Source organism: Triturus cristatus, chromosome 3_2, assembly GCF_964204655.1.
Source record: "Triturus cristatus chromosome 3_2, aTriCri1.1, whole genome shotgun sequence".
Classification (NCBI taxonomy): domain Eukaryota; kingdom Metazoa; phylum Chordata; class Amphibia; order Caudata; family Salamandridae; genus Triturus; species Triturus cristatus.
The window spans coordinates 440,216,566-440,243,289 of NC_140584.1; the positions used below are offsets into that span (position 1 = coordinate 440,216,566).

The 26,724-nt window shown below is 42.8% G+C and overlaps 1 protein-coding gene across 1 annotated transcript in view; it reads left to right on the forward strand.

Annotated features, from left to right (window-relative positions):
* The first annotated feature begins 6,673 nt into the window (after positions 1–6,673).
* Positions 6,674–26,724, forward strand: part of SMAP2 (small ArfGAP2) — a 152,980-nt gene continuing 132,929 nt past the window's right edge. Inside the window, exon 1 of the mRNA XM_085648026.1 lies at positions 6,674–7,005. Within this exon, the coding sequence (XP_085504152.1) occupies positions 6,903–7,005 (103 nt within the window). The 5' untranslated portion in view covers positions 6,674–6,902. The remainder of the gene's footprint in view (positions 7,006–26,724) is intronic.

A 26,724-nucleotide genomic window follows, 5' to 3' on the forward strand; every position in this document is an offset into this window, starting at 1 on the left:
AAAGGTGAGAGTAATAATGTTGTAATCTTCTTCTAGGTTTGATCTGTTAAGGAACCCCTAGTGTGGAGTGTGGAGCGCTGTGTTCAGTGCATTCCACGTTCGACCTAGGAGGATAGGATTCTGAGCCTGGCAGTTGATAACTGGCTGGCCAAGGGAGAGCTTCGCTTTCCATGCAGGACAACTTAATTGAATAAAGAATTGCTGTTCTCCTACCTGAGTCCATCTGGTGTTTGGAGTAGACCGCATTTTAACATTGGCGACGAGTTGGCCAGCGTCCTGCAGTGGTGGCGGCTCAAGACTCACGCGGTGAGCTGTGGAGTGGATTGCCGTTTCTGGCTTTGACTGGCTCCGACTTCGTCTTCGACATCTTTTCTCGACGACCTTCGACTTCTCTCCACGATGAGGTGCCGTATGTGGATGGAGTAAATTCCTTGTTGGCTTTGGGTTGCTGAACGGTTGGTTTGGATGCGAGGCTGACGCTCGAGCCATTACGTGCTCACGAGCCTAACAGCGCGCGAGACCCGACGAACACCGTGTGCCCAACCAACTTTAGAAAGAACGAAGGCTGGTACGCTGCTCGCGTTCATCGGACAAGCCCTATTTCCTCTAAATAGCACGTTACTACGACGTTGGCGGCCATTTTAGTTAAGTATTTTTCACAACTTCGCATCAGCTGTCTTCACGGCTGTCTCCTGTTGACTGCTACACGGACTTGGCACCCAATTGTTCAATGCGCAAGTAAAGACCGTTGTGCAAGGTACACGTTGCTTTCATAATTTGCGAAAGTATATTTAAAAATTTTCGACACTTTGTTTATTTTGTTCTGTGACAGTGCAGTGTGCTTGTACTTGGAACCCTTTGTGACTGTCTAAGTTTTTACATTTATTTCACGCAATCGCAATGGCAATGGAGTCACAGAGCTCAATCCTTTCACCTCCTGTTTTCCTAGCATCGTCAGGCCCCTTATCCATCGAATGGGAAGATTGGTTACCTATGTTTGAAAATTACATTGATGCTCTTGATGGTTCCAAGTTTAGTGCAGCTAGGAAAAGAGCACTTTTGTTAAATAATTTAGGCAAAGAGGGTCAACGTATCTTTAAATACCTTCCACCTGCTACTCTACCCAATGGAAATGCCATCGAAGATGTATATGTGGAAGCTAAGAAACGTCTTGAAACAAGGTTTGCTAAAGAAGTCAATATTGTCATGAATCGTTATCACTTCTACACGCACAGACAGGAAGAAAATCAATCGGTTGATGATTTTGTATCCAAACTTCGCGAACTTTCCTTGAAGTGCAAATTTGGCGCAATGACTGATGAACTTGTTCGTGATCAGTTGATAGTGCAATGTAAATGTAAAAAAACACAGGAACGTCTTTGGGCTGCAAAGAATCCCTCATTGAAAGATGCTATTGATATAGCAAAAGTTCTTGAACAGTCTCAATACTGTATGCGAGAGCTAAAGAAAAAACAAGAAAACTTTTCAGATAGTGTTTCGAGTGTATCTAAAGAGGATTCAGATGTTGCAGCTGTGTTTAGGTCAGGCAAAATGCCGCAAAGAGGTAGACAGCAAATTAGATTGTGTTACAGATGTGGTAGTTCATTTCACAATGCGGATTACACTAGATGTCCAGCAATAGGGAAAGGTTGTAAAAAATGTGGGCGTAAGGGTCACTTTGCTAATATGTGTAGGCAATCTTTTAAACAGAGAGTGGCCACAATTGATAGTAATTCTAACATTTTTTCTCAGGATACAGATCCTTCATGCATAGTCACTACACCAATTCAGCAGGTGGATAAGATATTAAGTGTAGATGATCCTGCTGACAACATTTTAAGTGTCGATGACCATATAGGCAGGAAGAATAGACCCAAAGCAGATTTTCTGATTAATGGGAAACCAGTGCAATTGATGGTAGACTGTGGATCCATGTACACGATTATTCCAAAAGATATATTCGAAATGTCATGGGCAAATGTGGTGTTATTACCCAAGGATATTAATCCGGGAGGTTACCAAGGTGAAACAATAAGTTTGTTAGGATATATGAACTCCACGATAGAATTTGAGGGCAGATCTATACAAGGAAAAGTATATGTTGCCACTGAGGGACCACCTATTTTAGGGTGGATGCATCAATATGATCTTTCGATCATAGTTAATCCCAGAGCTTCCTCTCAGGTGATGGTGATTGACAACCCATCTCTTGGGAAAATTTTAGATGAGATGAAGGATGTATTCAGAGAAGAATTAGGCTGCTTTAAGGGTTATGTACATAAAATAATTCTAAAATCCAATGCTATTCCTGTTCAACACAAGGTGCGCAGGACACCCTTAGTGGCTAGGGATGCAGTTAAGGATATGTTGAAAGATATGGTTTCTTCGGGGGTGATAGAACCTGTAGAGAGCTCAATGTGGGTTTCTCCGGTTGTTATCACTGAAAAATCTGACGGAAAATTTAGATTTTGCATAGACCTCAGGTCGCTTAACCAAAATGTAATTGTAGACACCTTTCCGCTACCGAACATCAATGAGTTGATTCTGGCTTTGAGTGGCGGTAAGTTTTTTTTAAAATTGGATCTAAAAAATGCGTATCATCAAATCAAACTACATGATGAGTCCAAGCCACTCACAGCCTTTATCACCATGGATGGCATTTTTCAGTGTACTAGGATGCCGTTTGGCCTATGTTCGGCTGCCAGCATCTTTCAGAGAGTAATGAATGTATTGTTTAAGGATGTGAATAATATTGTTTTTTTCCAAGACGATATCCTTGTTTTTGGAGACACAATGGATCAACACAATCATACACTCAGAGAAGCATTACTTAAAATTAGAGACTCTGGCTTAACTCTCAGACGTGAGAAATGCAAATTCTTTGTAGATAAAGTTGACTACCTAGGGTATGAAATTTCGGACCAGGGAGTAAAACCCAAACAAAATTTGTTAGATGCTATTCGCTTGGCTCCTGTTCCCTCGGATAAGGACAAGCTGAGGTCCTTCTTAGGACTTATAGAGTATTACTCTAAGTTTGTTAAGGATTTTTCAACCACAACTGTGGCGTTAATATCCCTCTTAAAGAAGGGAGTTGCTTTTGCGTGGAGCACTTCTCATCAGATATGCTTTGAGGAGATCAAGAAAAGTATTTGTGAAGCAGGTATTCTCACTCCTTTTAACACCAAGCGTCAATCAGTACTCACTGTTGATGCCAGTGCCACAGGTCTTGGAGCAGTTTTGGCTCAGTTACATAATGGTCATGAGAAGACGGTGGCATTTGCATCCAGGACGCTGACTGATTCCGAGAAAAATTATTCGGTGATAGAACGGGAAACTTTGGCTGCTGCTTGGGGGTGTGAATACTTTAGAACCTATTTGTGGGGTTCAAGATTCACACTCAAATCAGATCACAAACCTCTCATCAAGGTGTTGTTACCAGGGGGTACAAACAAGTGTTCAGCAAGATTGGCTAGATTAGCCTCTCGCCTTCAAGAGTATTGCTATGATGTGGTTTATATTCAAGATTGGAGGAATGTACAAGCCGATTGCTTATCAAGATTATCTCTTGATTGGGAGATAGTTGATAAAATTGCTGTCTTGAAGAAACAAAGTGAAGGAGCTGTAGCATCAGTACAAGATGCATTGAGTGTGGTTGAATCCCAAGCCATTACAAAGGCAGATTGGTTAAGGGAAATGTCTTCTGACAATTCTATGTTAGAACTTAAACGTTTGATTCTCTTGGGGGGTAGAAGAGAAAGCTCAGTCTCTCACGCCACTAGGCCGTATGTTAAGATCCTTGATGAACTGTCTGTATGTGGGGATGTTGTAATCATGCGAGGGGAACTGTTTATTCCACCTGTGGCGTTAAGGCATAACCTAATAAGCTTGGCTCACGAAGGGCATCTGCGCCAAACTAGGACTAAAAAAAGGTTGAGAGCAAATTGGTGGTGGCCTGGAATGGATTCAGATGTAGATTCTGTAGTTGCTAATTGCGAGGTTTGTAAGGAGAGTGACAAACGGTTGAAAGTAGGGGTCCAAGCTTCCTTAGGACATATAACAGATCCAGGTCAACCATGGCATAGTGTTTGCTTAGACTTCATTGGACCCATGAATGAACTGAGGGAGAGTTTACGTTTTGGCTTGGTAGTGGTGGATGTCCATTCAAAGTGGTTGATAGTTAAGTTTCTGAAGGATATCACCACATCATCCACTATTGGTGTCCTAAAGGAAATATGTCGGGAGGAAGGCATACCCTCAGTCTTGATAACGGACAATGGTACTCAGCTGACGTCTGATGAGATGCAGAAATTTCTGGGGTCCTTTGGCATCAAACATGTTCGCACCTCTCTTTATAATCCGCAGGGCAATGGGATGGTTGAGAGGGCGAACCGGCTTGTTAAAGGTACTATTCAGATGGCCCGGTCTAGCGGAATTGGAGTTGAGGGGTTGGTGTCTGAAATGCTGTGGGCGTATCGCTCGAGTGCGCATGGAGTGACAGGCAAGACACAGTTTGAACTGATGCGTGGTAGACTGCCCAACACCAAACTGGTTCCCACTTGGTTTAAAGAGATGGTGTTGAGAGATTCTGCACCCAGTAGTAGTTTATCCTTCTCTTCTCAACATGGGGGGTGTACGGAGAAGAAATCTGGGAAACACATTTCTCCAGGTGATTTGGTAAAAGTACGCAGTGGCAGACCTGGTGCTCGGGTTTCAAGGTTTTTAGGTCCTTACAAGGTTAAACACATCTTACCTTATGGTGTGATTCTGGACAATGGGGACAAGTGGAACTATAGACGCGTGGCACTGTACCAGAAAAGTAGTGTTAGTGGTGATGTCAAGAAAGAAGGTAAAGTCACAGATGGTGGTAACACTTTTCTATCTATGTCTGATCTTGATTTGTTGAAAAGTTCTCTTGACAGTGGTTCCACTCATGTGGGAAGACAAGGTGGTGGTGATGCCTCTGTCTCTTTGGATGGGGCTGTTTCAATAGTTCCGGTTGCAAGAGAAGAGAAGCATGTGAGGGGTCGCCATCCTCCAGGTTATTTGAGAGATTACATATGTAACTGATAGGACCTATTGGTGTAAGTGTTTCTTTATGTTCTTCTTTAAAATGTTAAGTAATTGTTGCATGACGTGCACCATGCAAATTAGGGAAGAAAAATGTTATGTACTTTGTTTATTCTTTTTTCCCTGTACTTCATTCATTCATTGTTCATTTATTTGTATAAGAGAAGAGGATGTGTTGTAATCTTCTTCTAGGTTTGATCTGTTAAGGAACCCCTAGTGTGGAGTGTGGAGCGCTGTGTTCAGTGCATTCCACGTTCGACCTAGGAGGATAGGATTCTGAGCCTGGCAGTTGATAACTGGCTGGCCAAGGGAGAGCTTCGCTTTCCATGCAGGACAACTTAATTGAATAAAGAATTGCTGTTCTCCTACCTGAGTCCATCTGGTGTTTGGAGTAGACCGCATTTTAACAAATAATTTGGCTTTCTTTAAACGAGGATTGTCCGTAGGCTTCATTATGGTGCGTTGTCAAAAAAACATTAGTTTCAGCATTCCAACAAATGACAATAGCCTACACCGTAGAAAACTGGTTGGAGCAGTGGTGAATAGTGACCGCTCTATTATAGTGCTAAGAGGTTGCAACCTGCAATTGAAAGCACTATGGAATATCCACATTGTTTTATATATGTATTACACAGTCTGAGATAGGTTCCCACAGAAATGTAGTGCTCATTGTAAAGCATGTGATAACCTTCTTATTTCGGTGCTCTTGCAGCAGTTTTAAGATATTTATAGGGCTTCTCAATGCTCACAAGTATCATTTCTGATACTTATATCTGTCTGTGCAGTTCATTGCTTAGTTTTACCCACGAGGAAGTGCCACTCTGTCACACGTTTGGCAGCTTAATATCACTCCTAAGTGCACTGAAACCATAAAAATTTCACACAAGCAATTTGAAAACTTGGAAACTGTGGACTGTGTGTCATGTCGGTTATTGCCCTATTTCTGGTGCATTGCAGCAGTTTTAAGATCTTTTTAGAGTTCTTCGTTGCTCAAATAGGTGTAATTTCAGAAATGTATATCTTTCCCCGTCTTCATTGCTTGAATTTTGCTCGTTAGAGTGTCACTCGTAGTTGTTGAATGTCATTTATAATTACACTGAAATTATGAAACTTTAACACATAAGCAGTTATAAACGTTTGCAGCTATTTTCAATGTGCATAGATAGTATTCATATTCCTCCTATTACTAGTTGATCATAAACGTTTCAATGCTGGTGTTGTGTAATAGATACTCCCGGCTCTTTAAGAACAACTTCCGGTCCTCCCCCCTATATTACGCGTTTCATTCATGATTTTCAATGTCGATACCTCCCACGGGCTTCGAACGCGCACTACTTACGTTCATCTTAAGGACAGGCAACTACGTCATATTAATAGTAGTATGCTGAATATCAGTAGGAAAGATTTGTTCCCTAATATGAGATGCGAGAAGCCTGCCTGACCCCAACTTGGCTGCCTTAGAGGACGCGGTTACGTGCATGGACGTAGAGTGATGCGCGTACTCAGCATCAATGTTACTTGTGGTTTCTTAAACTCAGCTCTGCTCTTTTCTTATTGGCTGTCCGTGGTGGGTGCGTATTTCGTGACGTCAATGTCCCTGTCTCGAGGACGGAAGCGGTACCTGCCTTCCCGCAGTCAGTGAGCAGAGGGGAACGGGACCCGGATGCAGGAAGTAGAGGTGTCAGCTGCTGGAGTGGAGCTCAATCCTTTATCGTTTGAGGACAAGAGCACCGGGAGGACTTTAGGCGCAGTTCGTCGGAAGGCACCAGTTTAAAGACGTAACGTGGTGAAAGGACACTCGTGACTGGAGGCAGCAGTGTCCTATTTGTACAGCCATGACTGGAAAATGCGTGCGGGACGTGGAGCGTTACCAGGCTCTTCTCAGCACCCTACTTCAGGAAGAAGAAAATCGGACGTGTGCCGACTGCGGAGCAAAAGGTAAGTGTAAGCTGTACAACTTGTCCAGCCTTTGACATTTTGCCCGTAGTTTAGATTTCCTTCCGGCCGTGACCCAAGTCTTCTCGTTTGAAACAGAGAACCGATGCTCCCTTAGATCTTCTATTAACCCGAATTACCGGATCCACAACTACCCTCCCTCCGCCCCCATCACCTCACTCTTCAGAAACCCCTTCCATAGCCTCCTGTTATCGATCCACCCAAAGATCCCAATGGAATATGTAAAAAAGTACTCCATATCTGGCACGGAGACCACCGTATCACCCTGTCCTCCTAAAAGGTCTTGAACAGTTCCTAGTGGAAAACCGCAACTAAACAGACTCAAAACAGATAGCTTTCTCATCAACACTGAATCCTCATGGCACCATCTATCTACAGAGATATGCTACATTAAGGTGCTAGTGGCACCACAGTTCATCTAGGCTACACTAAGGTGCTAGTGGCACCACAGTTTATTTGCCTTCCTAACCCGAAGTAGCAGACTCCGTTGTCAAGAAGCAATAGCAGTGCCCCGTGTATAGGACTAAATGCGAAACCCTAACTACGGCGCCGGCTTTGCACACAGGTGACCGGTTTTCTCACTATGGCCACTGTACTGTTCTTTTGGGTGTCACTTTTGCATGTGGATTTAAGGATAGCTTGATATTACATTCACACGAGTAAGCGCACTACTTGCTCCATAAGCTCTTCTGATAGTGAGGGCGTTCTCCGTTCTGTATTGTGGGGAAGAAATATACATCGTTCTTATGTTTCAATAAAAGACATACTTTAGATGCTATGCCGATAGTTTCTTCACCGTATCCCCTGTCACATCAGGGTGAAATAATAGGAAATATTACCACACCACTCTCCCAAAGATGGGTTCGACTCTCCCAAAGATGGGTTCGTGCTCAACAGTAGAAAGACATACTAAGCCATAATAAGTTCATTTACACTCTCGCATTAGCTAGTGGTTCAGTTGCACTAGCTGGGTAAATACATTCCCTCTACTCATCTTAGTCAGCCAGGGGCACTTCAACCTTTCATGAGTCCTGATAATCTTTCGTGACACAGAAATGTACTACACGTTCACTGTGTAGTGCACTGTAAATGGTGAAAACAACAAAGCAACAGATGTCGGGAATAATGTTCCATAATTCCCCTCGCTGTTTCACCTATGCGTTTACTGATGCCAGTGACCCCAACCTGAGTCTACAGAGATGTGAAATAGTGGCTGTGGGTTTCTGTTTGTGTTGAAAGAGAACATCCTATTTGGAAGGGAGGTTTAGCCCTTATTGCCCTGTAACTCTCCCTTGGGTTTGGTAGCTCTTGGTAACTCATTACACTTTAATCACTTAATGGTGACCCGTGAGCTTCAAGTCCACCAACTATGCTCCATCTCCTGCAACTTCACGCCTGGTGCCGATGGACTCTTTTCCCCTGCCCTCCTCCCCTATTATCTAGCTGTTCAGGGGCCCTCTAACGTATATTTCTTGCCGATGGACTCCACGACATCAAGAGTTTGAGGGTGTTTGCATTCCAATATCGCAACTAGGATTGGTGCCTGCTGTCAGCTCTTGGGCCCCCAAAGGACCTGATCCTTCTTGTCCAACATGGCACCGTAGATTAGGGTTTACCACACTGCTGCCATTTCATGAATGATGTACAGCAGTGGTTCTTAAGGTTTTAACTTCTGTGAACCCCCACTGAATCATTATTGGATCCAGTAGACCCCCACTGAATCATTATTGCAATCGGGGGACACCCACTGAGTCATTACTTGAAGCCGGGGAACCTGGCCTCAATGATTTGAACCATAAAACATTACACACAAATTCAGAAACAAGCATTCATCAAACAAATACACAAATTATGAAATATTTTATTTGAATCACAAACAAATATGAACATGTCTAAATTTTATTTACAGGGATTAAAGGGAACATTGTGGCTTTTCTAAATTCAGTTGGGGCTACCCACTGTCCATCCTATTCTGTTTGATGTGCTTGCACAGCTCTCAAAAATCAATCTTAGGACACCAACTTAATTATTAGCCTCCAATTTCAAGTTCCTGCACATTTACAGAACATTGTAACATTTTCAATTTTACATTTTGTTTGTTTGCTTATATACACTTTATTAATCTGGTAATATTTATTTTTCTAAGCGTGGGCGTCACAGACCCCTAGGTTCCTCGGACCATGGGTTAAGAACTACTGATGTAAATTCTTTGTACCCATGATGCAACAAAGCCTACCCTTCCCTTCACAAATGAATTGACAATTTTACTCAGAAAGAATACGTTGCCTTGATCCTATCGATTTGTGCATGAAATCCTTTGATTGGTTTCAGCCCTGATTCTGCTCCAATTATTCACTTTTGACCTAGCCACTCGAGAACTATAGAGCAAGCCATTATTACTGTGAGCATATCTCCTGATACCAGTATGTAGGCCCACAACTCCTGGAACTGTACAAGAGGATCTGTGAACATTGTCCATGGCGCCCAAGCCCCACCCTCATCACCTACACTTCAGCATATTATATTCTGTGAGGTAATAATCAACCTGCATGGGAGAAGGCTAAGGCAGGTGCCATGAATAAGGACACCAGTCTCCACTCACATAAAGAAGATACTCCATTGCTTACTTTCATTACATAACTGTACTCTCGTGTCACCTGTCTTCCCTTTTTTTTTTTTTTTTTAACATCTTTTTATTTTATAACCTCTTTTTATTTTATTGAACGTCGCAATAGTACAGTGGTAGGCCGTGAGGCCACATAGTTTTCAACATTCATTACCAAAGGGAGTGTATACAATAAGACACATGGGTTACTGCAGTACGTATTACTCGGGAGGAAAGGGATCAGTGTCCAAATTAGTCCAGCGTAATTCGACAGTTGGACAAACGCATAATTCACCATGGGAGACATTCCATTTATGGTCCTGCTTTTTGGGGCAGCCCCTACGTTTAAAGACATCCTTTTCTGCAATCATCACAGTATCCATAGCATTGGCCCATTTTCGATATGTAGGTATATCCCTGGTCCCCCCCACAGTTTAGCAATATTCCTCTTGGCGAGAGCAAACCCCAGTGACGCCCATGTGCGCTCAGTGTGTGTCAGATCAGTGGCTTGCCACACATTTAGCAAACATAATTTCGGGAAGTGAATAATGTTCTTCTCGCACACCTTGGTAAGTGTAGTGACAATCCTCCCCCAATATGGGTAAGTGTAGTGACAATCCTCCCCCAATATGGCTGAAGGGCTGGACACTCCCAGATTGTATGGAAGAAGGTACCCTCAGCCGTGCACCCTCTAAGACATCCAGGGTCCGAATGACGCCCCATTTTGACCAGTGTGTGGGCTGCTAAATAAACTCTGTGTAGGGTCTTAAGTTAATCAATCGTAATCGCATTGGAATTGCAACCTCTTTGGGAGAGGAGAGGGCTTCTTGCCAATCGTCCTCTAGGTACCCCAGGTCTGACTCCCACAGCTGCCGGAGGCGCACCAGCGAGTGAAATGGCCTTATGTGTCAAGGGATCCGTTAGGAGGCGGTCCTCCAATGGGGATGACTCTGGTATAGCCTCTCCACTGGTCACAACTGAGGCCAGGGCATGGTGGATTTGTATATATACCTGTACACTTTTTAATCTCCTTGAATATCATCTAATTCACAGACATCTATATTTTCATCTCATATCTTTCTTTTATATGTTGACCTCCAGAAGTCTTGCACCAGAGGTAGTGGGCTTGTTTGCAAGGTAAGTGAGGGTGCTGGTTGTGACAGCTTTGTAAATGATGCAGCTTGGTTTGAAGATTGTGTGGGCCAACAAGGAAAGCCAATAGCGTTCCATCAGGACTGGGGTGATGAGATCATATTTCTTCAGGCCCTGGATGAGACGTGCTGCAGCATGATGGACAGCTGTTAGAGGCGCCAGCATGCTGACTGGGAGGACATCGAGTAAGACATTCCCCTTTATCCACATGCAAGAGTTTGAGGACTTAACCAGCAATTCTGAAGTCATTTTCTGGAAGAAATGGTTTACATTTCATTAGAAGAGAGAGCTGGATGCAGGCTGTCTATGCTTTTTGACAGTGTGTTCCTTGAGGGTTGGGTTTGTGTCCAGAGCGAATGCAAATGACTTGGCTTTCAGTGAAAGTTGGGGTTTGGCGTAATCAAGGTTCATGTCATTGATTTAGGTTTGTACTCTATGAGGTCCATTGTTCTTGGCAAATAACAGGAATTTTATCTTGATTGGGTTGACCTTCTGGCAGCCACAGGATATTCAGATCAGGAAGATGCAGAAGCACTGTTTGAGATGTTGGATATCTGAAGCATAGGGGACTTTCAAAGAGAGTTGTGCATCACCAGCATATTGGTGAATATTGATATCTGTTACCTGTGAGTAGAACACCAAGCAGCTCCATGTGTAGGTTCAAGTTGACAGGAGAAAGTATGGAGACCTGCAAGACTCTATGGATGATGGGCATTTTTTGTGACCTGGATATGCTCATGTGAACAAACTGATGTTGGTTGAAAAAATCGGAAGAGAACCAGTGAAGGACATTGTCAGTGAATCTCATTCAGCAGTGAATGAGGTTGATGTGGTAGACTGTGTTGAAGGAAGCAGAGAGGTCAAGCAATATCAGGAGGCAGAAGTCATCTTCATCTATGTTCAAAAGGACATACTTTATGATGTATATTGTGACAGTTGTTGTCCAAATATTTTAGTTTGACACCTTTCTTGGTTCTTCGTACTTTCCTTATTCTATCTGTCCCTTGCTTTTTTTTAAACTTTCTGCTAGTTTGTCAGGCAACTGACACCACCTCAAATTGTGTGTGTGTAATTCTAATAGATGAAACGGTCTTATTCCCGTGTTGTCAGTTGGCCTGAACTTCCACTACTCTACTCATTGACTCGAGAAGGTCATCATTTTTCTGTCCTGTGTATTAGACAGTGCATGTGCTGTCTGTTGTGTGATGTATTGTTATTTTGCAGTGGGCTTATAGCCCATCCATTGCTTTCTATTGGTTAGCTTCATTGTCACTTTCAGTTGCTTGCTTGATTATTCGTTAGTGTATGGTCTTTCCTTCCTCCTCTTGTGTTTGTCAACTCGCCTGGACCGTGGATTAATTACTGCATTCTTATACTTACTTTGTACTTGTACTACTCAATTTTTCAGGCACTTTTTTTTCTTTTAAGCACTCCACACCTGTGCATGTGTTTTCCAGCTGTCTTCTTAGTGTGCTTCTCTTCCCCTCTCTGTGCTGCTCTCTGTAGCCAGTGTGGTACTCCCCTCATGCCCTCTGTGATTCTCTTACCCATTTCCTGCCCCGCTTTGCTTTCTTGCCTCTATGCTTCTCCACACTCCCCATTCTACTTTTTTCTTTTTTTTTGTTTGTTTTTAATTTGCTGATCTGAGTTGGATCGATCAATAAAAAGAAAAAAAGTAGTAACTTCATTTTGTAAGCATGCACGAGTGATGCTCATGCTTACAGAATGATGCAATAGCACCCCCCCCCCCCCCAACCTTTTCTTTTCCTAATAGCCATGCTGCTCAGCATCGGTGGATCATGTACAGCCTGGCTGAAAGGTATTGGCAAATCAAAAGGTGAGACCTGATGCTTTGCAAATGCTTGTTATGCACTCATCTCACCCTCAAAATGTCACAGCTATGTGCTATATTATTTTGATTATTGGGTCACAACTCCAATCTTGGTACGACCCGCCAGTAATTGTCTTCATCAATGTATTTTATAGATTTAAGAATAATTTAGTTCTCATTGCGTTGAATTGTCATCTTAGACAATCTTTAAACGCTACTCCGACTTAGTGTACAGAGACTAACATTTTGTTACGGCAAATTATTTCACCTTCTGTTCCACGTATTTATTTCTCGCAGCTAAATGATGGCAATTTAGCATTTCTGAAATAGTAGAGCCATCTAAACAGTTTAAAAGTAGGTGGCTCTTTTTTGTGGCTGAAGTGCTCTTCCCGGGGATTTGAGAGCCTGGTTACGTTTTTGGCTACGTAGGGCGTTTTATATTTTCACCCGATTTGTAATTTTAAACGCAAGAAATTAGTGTTTTTGATTTGTCCTTAATATCTACCAATTCCAACCGCTTTCCACCTCTTGTTTTCAGTCGACTTTCTTATTCTCTTCCGTATTTTTATTTCATGGCTTTTCGTGGCTGCATGCTTTTTACGTCTCGCCTACGCAGTGCGCATGCGCTGCATAATAGGACCTTCAGCCGTCGCTCTGCTCTTTTTGGAAGCACATACTCGTGCTTGTGGCGGCATCCACCTTGCGGGAGCGAGCAGTGAGCGCGCCACAAGCACGAGTATGTGCTTCCAAAAAGAGCAGACTGCGCACACACGCACCACTCCTGGGCCAGCAAACACACGATTGCAGTGCCAGCCATGCATTTAAAAACACAGCACAATTTTGAGGGTTATCAGTAATTCTCTTCTCACTCGGAGTGGGCTTTGATCGCTAAACAGGTTCATGGCTCACGTAAATATGTAGTAATAGCTTCTTTTTCATAATGCACATCAAGCTGCACCATGTGTAAGAGCTATAACAGGTCTTACTGAGGTTATGTGGTGTCCAGCGCACTGTGATGCCATCTTTGAATGGTACAACCATAATGTTGCATAAAAAATACCGTTTCAGTATGGCGTGCTAAAGCTTTTGGAAAACAAACAGTGCCGAAGTCAATACTTCGAATTTCAGCTCACAATTCTAAAAGCATGAGGAAAGCTGCTTTTTATTTTTTATCCCTCCCACGTTTCTTCTCCTTCTTCCCTCCTTTTTACCTCCTTTTTGGGGGTGGGGAGGGAAGTGGGTGTATTCCCGAACAGCTTTCACCCATTTGTAAAATTAGTGTATTGCCCATTCCCTGTTCTTTTTTTCCCAGGGGGGCCCTTTCCCTATCCCATTTAGCCTCTTAACCCTTTCCCTACCCAGCCTCCACATACCCCTGTATCCTTACTTCGTTTTTCACTTCAATTTTAAAATACGTCTTCTAGATGACATTCTCTATGTGGTCCACAGTTTGGTTTTCTTTTTTAAAACGGTCCGTTTTTTTTTTTTTTTTTACTGTTTAACTGATTAGTTTATTTTTCTATTATTCTCCAAAAAAGCTGTATTTCTATTCTCTTGCTTTTTTCTCTAAATGGGTTTTCATTACTTACTTTCTCAGCAATGCGTTTTTATTACTTGATTTATAGTTCTCGCTGAGTCAGCGTGCATGCGCTGCTTGGAGAGACTTTAGTAGGTGAGTTTTCAAAGTGCTGCTGGCTGGCCTAGCGCTTGCATTCACGCGAGCGTGCACGCGCGCAGCTTTGCAATTTGTGCAGCCGCGATCCCTTTCACTTGCGCGCGCAGCCTACTTTCACTTTTCGCGCACCACTCGCGTTTTCTTGTTCGTCTTCCCCTTATGTTTTCCAGACCGCCATTTATTCTTTATAATTCCACGTCCCACCACTGTGTCCGCTCCCTCCCTCTCACTTTGGCCTCCCTGCTTCTTTTTTTTCCTGATCACTTTCACTTGCGCGCGCAGCCTACTGTCACTTTTCGCGCACGCACCACTCGCGTTTCTTGTTCGTCTTCCCCTTATGTTTTCAAGACCGCCATTTATTCTTTATAATTCCACGTCCCACCACTGGGTCCGTCCCCTCTCTCTCACTTTGGCCTCCCTGCTTCATTTTTTTCCTTACTATAAATTCTCTTTCTTGAATAATTTAAGCCGACTCTCCCCCTCAGACTGGGAGAGCTATTAAGAAAGTATTATTTCCAGATGTTTGTTTTTCAATATTGCCTAGATGCTACATGACATAACTGGAAATATGTTAACCCTTTGTAGCCACAGCGAGAGGAAATCTGCCTGGGAGGAGTTGGGAAGCTCGCTAGTGACGAGTCACGGCACATAGGCCCTGGAATTCCCATAACCTCATTGTGCAATTTGACAGTGGCGCAAAACACACGAAACATGGACCTCAAACTCAGCTGTGAAGAACAGATGGATCAGGCATGGACTTCACCCACTCTCATCAGTCTAATCTAGCATCTGCACTGGGTTCTAATAGGTTGCATCTCAGCATCAGGGTGCACAGAGTTTAGGATGCAGGTTGCCTAGCTGATGATGCCTGTCTAAAGAATAAGAATGTACACATCCAAGTGTACGCAGCCATAGCATGGTTCCCAGTAGCATTTTCAATAGTGGTAGGTATCCGCATGAAATTCTAAGATGTTTTTTCTGTTTAGCTGCCCTGAAGGCCACTTGGCAGAAAAGGTACCTTGCAAGAATCTCCGGGCCCTTTGGGCAATAGGATATTCCCAGGATTCCACCAGGCACTGGTTTCAAGGAACCTTATGTATCCTTAGGATTACCCTGTCCTCGTTGTGCAAGTACACCCCCCCCCCCTCAGGTAGAATGAGAATCCAGTAGATTACTTTGCTAAAACTGCACATTCCCACTGTATCAGCAAGAGAATAATGTAAAATTTTGTTTTCATGCACACCCCAAGAAAGGTAATCTTAAGGATTCCCCGTGATCCTTGGGTTGGTGGAGTCGCAATAGCAATTTCTATTCTCCTCCTACCCCCCACATCCCCCCCATACCAGGTTTCAAGGCATCCGTGGAAATGATCTACTGGTGAAGCAACCATGTGCAGCAGGCTTGGGAAATTATGGGGGATACCTGAACCTTGGTGAGGGCCAAATTGGGAACTTCCACCAGCTCTGGGATGACCCTCGCACCATCTTCCCAATAGGCCATGTAAACATTTTGTGGAGAATACTGCTATATAAGTCTTATTTATTGGGCTTTGTGGGCAGATGGCAGGAGTGATAGTGGTGCCAAGAATGCAGCTGTCTGACTGCCCCACCCTCGCCTCTGTTTTGTAACTGGTGGGTAGTTGGCTGATTTTTAGTATAACAGACAGGTACGCAAATGCCTAGATAGATTGAAGTACCCCAAACTGTTGTTTAGTCTTCAGAATACTACTCTTCCTCCCTTTTATTTCCCCAATCTTCTACTTTCCCAACTTCATAAGTACCCCTTCCCCTGCTCACAACATCATCTCTTGTGGGCTCAAATTTACTTAACGTCTTGCAGTGCAGAACTGAGGTGAAATCTGTAGCAAATAGGGAAAATTCCTGCTGGACCAAGAGGCGGTATCCAACCCTAGAGGGACAGCGGCTACACCCTGTGGACAGAAACAAAGGGGTTACCTAGCCAGGAGGTGCGAAATGTAAGCAAGTCAAACACTGGTGTGGTGTGCATTCAAAAACTCCAATGAGGTGAAGGGGGCATGGCCAGGAACATGGCTAAAAATGCAAACTTGATGAGCGGTCCTCAACATTGTTGCCACCAAAATTCACATGAGCAGTTCTTTCAGGCGTACGGGGAGAAGCGGAGGACAGAGTGTCACCAACAGAGCAGCAAAGGCAAACAGTATTCAGGGAGCAGACATGCAAGGTCACAGCCGCGACCTGCTAGAAGTTTGAGTAAGGAGAGTGCAAATGGAGGTTGGCCTGCAAATGTAATCACACATGCAGCAATTGAAGGGGTGCCAACCTGCCAGCGAGTGCAGAAAGGGGAGAGGGACCAATGAGAAGAAGGCCCCCCTCAAAAAGTGACGCAGTGCCACTTTAGAGAGAGCACGGGGATCAGGGAGTTGGCACCCACTCAAATTCAATAACCAAACCTACCCCAGTTACTCAACCATTACCATAACAAGCATTGGCATAGCCAATAGGTCTCGCTTTTGGGACCTTATAAGTATTTAGTTATGCAGCACAATATCCTTGGTGCAACAACATCAACTGTTGCATAGCTAAACACTTATAAGGTCCCAAAGGCGAGACCTACTGACTATGCCAATGCTTGTTTAAAAATGAATTTACAGCTACGGAAGAGAGCGTCATTAATTGGTTTAGTGGCCTCTGACTGCAAACCGGAGCATCAATCACTGTCAGGTTCCATCGACCCATTGTATGACCCTCTCAGCTTCGACTGACCGCTGTTACTCGAAATGCTGTCTGCCCATGGGTCACGTCCTACAATACGAGCCTGCAACTGGGATCTAAAAGGCATGCTCTGAAGAAATCCATTTGTGCCAACTGGATTCCATCAACATCCGGCCAGGCGCTGCCTAACTTGTGTTGACCACCAGCTACTGAGTGGGGGGGGGGGGGGGGGGAGGGTGATCTGGTGGAGGCAAACCGGGCTGAACCCTACTTGTCCTTACTGGACAGACAGGGTGGGGGCGAGGCACAAACCAATATGCTGACAATAATATTTCTTTTAACAGCCTCGCCTTCTTCCTCTTTCATTGCTGCCCTACATTACACTCAGTACTTGTTTCACGATGTTGGCCACTCGATTGCTTTAATGAACAAGCATTGGCATAGCCAACAGGTCTCGTCTTTGGGATCTTATAAGTATTTAGTTATCCAGCACAATATCCTTGGTGCAACAACATCAACTGTTGCATGGCTAAACACTTATAAGGTCCCAAAGGCGAGACCTATTGACTGTGCCAATGCTTGTTACCTTCTGCAACTTTACTCTGACCCAGTGCTTGGTCGTCTCCGGCCTGTTAAACTTCTTTTGTGTGTGCCTGTGTGTATACCTGTTTTCATCGCTGGTAGTGGTGATGCCTTGGTGTGTATCTGGAAAGGGTTGAAGATCAGCAAGTAACAGTATTCTTCCTGAGTAGCACAGGCCTCTCCCGTATGCATGTATAAATGTCTCTTAGCGCCACAACTACCAGATTTGTAACTTCTTGTTGTACTTTCGAATGACATACATTTTTGGGTACAAATAACCCCCATTTTATAAAAATTATCTGTAATGTTTAGACAGAGCGAATCTACTAGTTAATAACTTGACCCTCAAACATTCATAGAATAATATCTGCTGGTAACTGAAGTTTTCATGGCTTAAAGTAGTGCAGGCATGAATAACACGTTTCTCCTGTTTGTGCCATGTCTCCTACATATAAACCTTTGACTCACTAAACCCAAACCTGTTTAACTCTCTTGGAGTCATGTGATTCAGATTCCGACCTATTACCCAACTCGCCAAAATGTTTCTGTGTGCTCTTTTGCACATAGTATGCTGAAGGCGATAGTTCTGACTCTCTAAAACAAAGTTAACATAAATAAAACAAAATCCTGCTTAATGTTGGTGTTGTAATATGAAGGTTTTGAAAAGATTCCAGTTAGTCCACTGAATGGCAATTCGAAAGTATTTTTGCGTAGGTATTTGCAGAAAGCGGCATGTGCACACATTTGTAATAGATCTTGATAACTCGTTACACTACACATAGTGTACACACTATAAGTGTAAATTCATAGTGGAGTTAGTAATGATGTTTGCATATTTGATGGCACAGGTAAAGGACCACATGATACGTTTAAAGTGCAGGAAAGTGTTGCGTCAGCTAGTGGATTATTTAAAACTCTAAGGCGATTGTCATGCCATTTGGTGCCCTCCCTCCCGAAGGTAGAATTTCCAATACCGATGCATATTAAAGATGAGAAACTAATGACATGAATGGAAAGCCACCTTAAGAAAGTGCAGGTGCATACATTTGTTTACGGCAGTAGTTCTGGTTATGCCATGTCCACGTCATATAACCTGACACATTGTGGAAAACCTGAACTTGGAGGCACCAGTTACATCAATTAAAATTACTTTCATAACTTCAGAAATGTGATTGTTCTTAAGTTTTATCTTCTCTGTGTATTGGTTGAGCATCGGGTATAGAACGTAACGAGACCAAAATAGACTCCGGCAAAGGTCGCTTTTTTCAAGCCTAGTCAGTTAACTGGAATCATGAACATGCAGTAATCATGTTAATCCAAAATTGAAGGACTGTAGCAAACCGTAGGCCACATGTATGACTTTTTTTAGCAGTCGCTAACAGAAATTCGGGGCAGAATCACAGGATGTTGAGCATTCCTGCCGAGACTCAAACCTAGTTCCCCAGTTTCGAGTTTGACCACTCTAGCCATTGGGCAACATCCTCTTCCCCAGGTCAGGTAATTTGCGACCCCATTAAGAATCGCAAAATGTGTCTGAGATGATACATTTTCAAATTGCTAGTCGCTAAAATGTGCAAATTGCGAGACGCAAAAGGAAATGGTTGTATATGATTCCCCAGCTTCAAGGTCGACCACTGTAGGCAGTAGGCCACATCCTCTTCCCAGCTCAGGTCATTTGCGACCTCTTCAACCCCCCCCCCCCCCCCATTAAAATCGCAAAATGTGTCTGAGACACAGTACATTTCCTTTTGTGACTCTCAAATTGCGAGACGCTAAAATGTGCAAATTGCTAATCACAAAAGGAAATGGTCGTACATGTGGCCCCTTATGTAGTAGCATCCTTTTCAAATACTATCTCTAACCGTTCATGCGAAAGGATTAAGTGCAGACCAGATTTGGTACATTTTAAACTCTGGTTACACATATTGTGACTCTTACTCTGGGGATCGTATTATAGTGTCCCTTAATAATATGGTTGAGCTTGACGCTATTTTTACTAATGTTAGTATGGCACATCCGTGAAGAAACTCAACGCCTTAATGGCTTCTTAAATCTCTCACAAATAGCTACGGCTTTCGTCATTCTTTGTGCTATAAAGGGAACCCACCAACCTTGCAGGAAAGGTAGATTTTGTCACTTCTGGTGTTAATGAGAGTAGTTTTGAAAACACTTTAATCGCTAATACTAGCACCACTATACATGTTTCACTTGATTGTCAGTTGGTGACGTGTATGATGACCAAGTTTGTGTCTAGTGGAATGCATGTTAAAGCAGATTGCAGCAAAGGCTTTTGCCGAACTAGACCCCAAAACAAAATTACTGATACCTAGCTTTAGGTTATTTTGGGGGAGAGTGGATGGATGGGTGTTCTGCTTTTTTGGGAATGCGGAAATCAGATTTTCTAGGCTGCTTCCTGCATGTTTTCCCCAGGTAATTTGCCTGTAGACATCGTCTGATTCCAGTCGGAAAAATCAGTGAAAATCACAGATATATGTTAGGAAGTTTATAAGTGCGTGATTACCAGTAAAGTGTCCTGGTGCCCCTCTTAAATGCTTATTTTTACAGTTCGGTTTTAGTAATTTCCTGTCCTGAATACAGAAGGATCATTTGTGGAGGTCCAGAAGTGCATTCACACCAGAGAAGACCCTAAGAAAGGCAATGTCCTCCCCGCCCAATCCTTCTTATTTTAGAAGTGAGAAGACATGCAAATGAAGATCGCAAATTCCCAGCTGGGGTTTGACTCTGAACAAGATTGTTGATGAATTTGGGCCGGGCAATAAACGATCTCGTTACAAATGGTGAAAGCTTTAAACTGAACTCTTTTCTAGATAGGCAGCCAGTGCAGGTAATCAAGGTGGTTCTAGACCGATTATCTTCGAGGCAGAGTCACCATAACTCTAATTCCCATCATTTGGATAGTCGGAAGTTTGTGTATACTATGTTTTGGAAAGACTAAATACAGGTAATTGTAGTATTCCAGCCATGGCCCCACCGTGGATTGGATCATTGTGAATCCATGTTCAGTAGACAATAGAATAATTATTTTCCCATTTGTGTGGGTGTTTAGCAGAAGAAAACAAGAGGAGCCACGTTTGACAACTTGTAATAAGCAAATTAATTTGCTCTCAAATGTGAACCCCAGGTGGCAGATGAAGCAACCTAGGGTTGAAGTGTCAGACGTGCAGCATTCCTACGAAACCTGAATTATGATGGTGTTGGCAACGAGTTACTGGCAGCATCACAATTCTCGGGCAGCTCATAAGTAGGGTGAGGTGCCCCTCCTTTGCATACAAGATTGTCCTGCAAGCCTGGAGTGAAAATGGGCATCGTGACCCAACATTGGACACTCGTCTTATACTACACTGTTGCATAATAATGTGTTTAATGATTTAAAAAAACGTGCACACAATTCACCTGCACAGTGCGTGCTTTGTATTTTAAAATGTGCAGAAGTAGTCATCTTGTTGCAAGGAGTACTTTACAGTCGAAATATCTTACTAAGGTACTTTTCGATCCCTTCTCTCTAAAGTACAATTGAATAAGCCTGATAAATTTGTAGGGGTAACCACACCAGTAAGTCTCTGTGTTTCATGTGTCAAAGATTGCAATACAGAACCGCAGTCTTAATCGAAATGCAACATTTTAGTGGCACGAACGATATGCACACCCTGTCTGTAAGTCACCAGTAAACTGCAGTTGTTATGCAAGGTGATGGCGCCACTGCCGACATCATGTCCAGGAAGTCCCTGATTGTGCTTCCCTATCTTGGTCAGCTTGCTGATCTGGCCCAGTTTATGTCGCACAACTCCTTGTTTGGTTTCCTCTGTTTAGCAATTCTGACACTGCACTTTGAGGGCAATGTCATTTCCTAACCGGACATGGCAGCGTCCTCTTTGCATTTTTTTCCCGTGAGCAACAGGAGTTATTTAGTACTTATGCGATGGAGTGATGGGGCCAGTGATTAGATAGCCTTGTAGTAAATGTTTTGACATGCTCGGAATTGTGTTTCACAACTGTAGGATTGCAGAGAGTTCTTGATGTTGCTGAGGCATGGCTTTACTGATTATTTGTATTGTCCCGAAGTTTGAACAGTAAGGTAATGTGTGCCTGCATAATTCCTTTTTTTTTAAATGTAAGTTTTATAAGTTTTCATGCCATCAAGTTTTTTTTCAGGGTACATGTCGATTTGGTTTTTGGATTGGAGTGGTCAATGGCTAACGGGGCGAGTTGACCGCAAGGGTATAGGATATGGTTGCAGACAATTTTCAAATGCATATCTAATATAGACTGTGCCACCATGCAGCACTGCATCAAGGTTTGCAAATGCTGCAATAAGAGAGGATGCTTTTTACATGGAACTCGCAGACCCATAGTTTCCGTTCTTTGACTTGAAGCCTGCATCCTCGCCAGACACGAATGCCATAGAAGCTAAGGACTGGAATAATAATGCTGTGGGCATACCCGTTCTGCTGTTTCATAGTCCACTCCAAATCTGACGCGTGAACAACAAAGGCACAAGCAGGAGGCAAACATTGAAACCCACTCAATTCTTCAGTTCCTGATCCATGAGTGAGAAGAGAATGTATTGCGATTTAATCTTAACCCCAGAAAAAACACCTATTTATATAAGGAGTACTATGGTCTATACCATGTGCTCCGACATTAGGAACAGAGACTATGCTTCTGAGTGTGCTATATACAGTATTGAACAATATATTGTACACTCGATCTGTTCTTGAGGAAAACTGACCAAGCATATAAAAAGCACTGTCACACACCCTGGGAAAGCCTAAATGGATCAGTAGTTTCCCCCATCGAGCCATACATCACACTAGCTGACATTCGTGTAATTCCCTTAAAAAATTAACAGTCATGGCATCGACTCCCATATCGGTCATCATGCCCCAAAGTTTAGTACGATTTACATTTTCAAAGGCGAATTTTAAACCATAAAAGCTAGATAAACATTCCCTGGCTTAGCAAGTGTATAATTATTCATTAATAGTTGTAGTTTCAGGCACTGCTCAACAGCACCTAACTCCGCCCGAAACCCGTACTGCAAATCTAACACAATGTTGTTTTCCTGGCCCCAAACCTCTAGACAGACTAATATTACTCTGCACATAATCTTTGTTGTTGAATGATCAATTAATTGGGGTGATAACATTTTGAGTTACTTCCATCTCCTTTCTTGGATATGGGCACTATTACAGAATGTGACCAGGATTTTGGTGGTCCTGTTTTACAGACAGTAGGCATTAAAAAGATTAGTCAGCAGGAGTGCCAGAAAATCAACATCATCTTTAAATAAATCCGCAGGGACCCTATTAGGTGCCTTCCCTACAGGGCAGCTATTTATAGCCGCTATATCTTCATGCTTTTCAGTTGACATTCCTGTGGCCTGTGCCATTGGATTATCTGCGAATGAGACACCAGGATAATTAGGTAACTCAGAATTTCCGTACACCTCTTTAAAGTATTCTACCCAGCTGGAGATCCTTTAGGTTACTAGCCGCTTCCAAAAACTTGCAGTCCTCAGATCTGATCTCACTTTTCCTAGTCGGAAGTGCTGATCTATAGGACCTACGACACTTCCCAACAAGTTCAACATCTTGATGAACCATTCTGATAGATTTAGATTTTAACAAGGCTGCAAGTGCTTAAGAGCAGTTAGAATCGAGCCACCTAGAAGCTTTCTGCGGGCAGTTCACAATCTGGAGGCTAAGCATCTCCCCAATCAAATTACACAAAGAGTTGAGGCTTGGTATAATCTCTGTGGGGCTCCCGTCTACATTCAAACACATGAGGAGTGCCTCCATATTGTGTGTGACATTGCTGCTTAACAACTTCTGTTTGTCTATTCTTTGCCATTTCCGTAATACACCTTTGTTTTTTGTAGCAACTAGGTGTAGGGTGCCCTGTACATTGTCATGGGTAGTTTGAATTTTGAAAGTAAGTTGTGGTCACTAAGTGCATTGTCCTGAACTTTGAAACCAGAAAAAGACCATAGAAATACTCTGAACAGAAGGAAGTTGATGATGTTGCCTCATTTCCTATCCGTGTATGTTGGTGTTAGGACAGGGGAATCGGCAACTGAGTCAAAAGCAAAGTTGAATAGGTATTTAACAACCAGCTCATTGAGTGCATCCCCATAAGGATTGTGGCTAAAGTGCGTTAAAGATTCACCATGAGTATCACTTGAAATCACAAATTGCCATGCCAGCCCGCTGCCTGGTCACAGCAATTAATGTTCAAATCATCAACCCTAATAAAGTAAAGAAAACTCCCCGGAATAGATGGCAAATTTCTCTAACCCCCTACTCACGGCCTTGATGATGCTGCAGTTCTTTGTGTCCAAACATTTATTATAATAGTTGATTAACAAAAGCTTCCTAGTTCAATACTCCAGCCAAAAAAGTTGGAAATGACAAAAGTCTAAATCCGCTCTAATGACCAGGAAATGTTGTAGATATCCAAGGTAATAGCCCAACGTTGGCCCTATGTTAGAACTCCGGAGTGGCTGGTGTAAAAGACAACATATAGCCTTGTACATGGCACAGGCTAATAGCCCATGCCTCTTGGAGAGTGATGATGTCGTACCTATATATGTGATCTAACCATTGCAAATTACTCCTTTTGGAGCCCGGACCAGCCATATTCCATAGTCCTATTTTCCATTATATCTTTGGTACAGGGATCTTAGTGTTGCCCAGTGTTTTGCAACTCTGACCAGGGGAATTAAAGCCACACACATATCGTTATTGTCATCAGAACTCAAGTATTTGAAGTAACTTCTTATGGACCGATACTGTCTTCCCTCAAGTTGAAAAATGGATCTAGGTTATGACAGCAGCTCTCAGCTTTAAAAATTGCCTACAACATTTTCTACACTTGACAGCACTATTTATATATGTATACTCCATGTAGTTTCCTCGACTAGAGTTAGCCCCTCTAACACCGTCTGATGGCACCAGCCATGCATAAAAAGTTTGACTGAATAGAGCCAAGCAAGCCAACGAAATTCATGTAGTAACAGTTAACCACTTGAATAATACCTCATTTTTGTCATCACTGTCTTATCTGCTCAGTAGCAGACTTTGGTGCTGTCTGAAGCTTACCTAACATCACAAAACCAAGTTCGCCGTAAAAGTGCGATCAAAAGAAAACTTCATAACTAATCTTTTGTTAAGTGTGAAGGGTTAGCATTGGGCTGAACTACTTGCATATTGGTTTTCGTTTTTTGGGTTTTATATGCTTTGTTGGAGATGCATGGTCTACTAATGGAACACACCCTTCCTCATCTTCCTTACTAAGCAACTATCACAGAAAGTAGTTGCCCGTGTCCTTGCACTCCCACAAAGAGTGAGCGTTTGCTTATAAGATGCTTATCCGCTCTGAAGCATTGTCCAGGCTATACACATGACTGGTTCTGCAGCATTTGACAGTTCGTTGTTAGGGCAGAAAAGGAGCACCTGTCTTGGTGCATTGCTGTAGCTAAGTCATTGTCTACTGCATATTTGAAGGTCGTCCCAAAAGAGCAGTAAGAGTACTGTTCTTGGTTTTACATTGATGCGTTTTTATGCGTGCATATTTTTTACAGCACCAGTGTAGGGAATCAAAGTTTCTCTGCCCTGTTTTGTTGTTCGCCTAGAAATGTTGTGCATCTGAACATAAATGCACAGATCCTCTGTACCAATAAGATCATATAATCATCAGTAGTGGCTGAAGTTCTTTTGCACTTCTTTTTCTCAGTATCAGATATTATAATATAAAGATGAAAAGGGTAATTAAGTTCCCCTACGGAAATCAAACATTCTTCTGGAAATGTATCATGTTGTACTAAACCTTGGTGAGCAGCATGTTAGTGTGTGTCCTGGACTAAGACTGTCAAACTTGTTTCCAGTAAGACAATTACATTTCAGCCACAACCAACTCGATAGAACTATGGCAAACCTTCTTTTCCATTCCATCATGCGATTTGGGGTAGATTATTCACCCTAAGCAAGATGATTTCCCTTGCAATTTTGAGTTATTTAACTTCGAGGGTTCACAAGATATATGGCCTGTGGCTATTTGACCAAAGCCCATTGTATTATATCAACGACAGTTCCTAGTACTTATTGTGTGCATGGCATCAATGTTAAGTCATGATCAGGGCCATTGAAGGCTACAGCTTTAAGGCTAATTGCTCAGTTCTTCATACCCTTGCATCACAAATGTTGTACTTTTGAATGGTCGGCGCCTCTGCCCCCATTGATCTTTGGAGTTTACCGTGGCCCTCAATTTTTCTTTTTTTAATACTCATTCAGCATTTGAATGACTGGTGCTCCTGCATCTTGCATTTAATTGACTTTAGTTTTTGGCACCAAACAATTTGAATTGTGGCCTATTACCAACCTCTTCTTACCATCCACAGAGTTTCTCCTTATTTCCCCTTACCTCGCGATTTCTAGTGACTGGCCATCAGAGTCATTCTTTACTCCTATCACCACATACTTCTGTTTCCCCTCATTCAGTGACCATTCGTGCCCAACCATTTTGCTGTCATAACAAGTCTGCACCATATAATATGAATACCCCTTGACTTCCCACTCATCAAACAGTTGCCCATTGCAAAAGTAACCTGCAAATTCCCAGCCTATTTCATTTAGTCTTTGCAATGCAAAGTCCATATTTTGAAATGTTGTCAATTCCCCAAATGTAATATGTATGACATGAAACTGGCAAATGAACTAACGGAAAATGCCCTCTGCCTTCTCTAAACGGGCAGCTGGAAGCCTTGGATGCCTGTGGTTGCGTGAACTGAGAGTCCCATGTGCAGCCATGCACAGTAAACATGAGCTTCGCAGAAATGCCTGTGAGTGGGCAATATTTGTTTACCTGATCATTGGAAGGGAGAAAGCTCCAAAGTGTAATGCAGTTTTAGAAACATTTGCCGTTGGTCACATTCGCAAGCTGGAAAGTGGTAACTTGCAATTAAATGTCACTAAGTGGGTAGGTGGCCAGCCATTAAGTATTTGCTATAGTTCTTCTAGTTTTAATTATCCTGCTAAATTAATGACTATTTTCCCTTTCTATTGCGTCCACTTGCCACCCTCCTGGCTGTAGAAGATGCAAGGGTGAACATTTCTCTTCCCTAATTCGATCCCAACCTCTCCCCTCG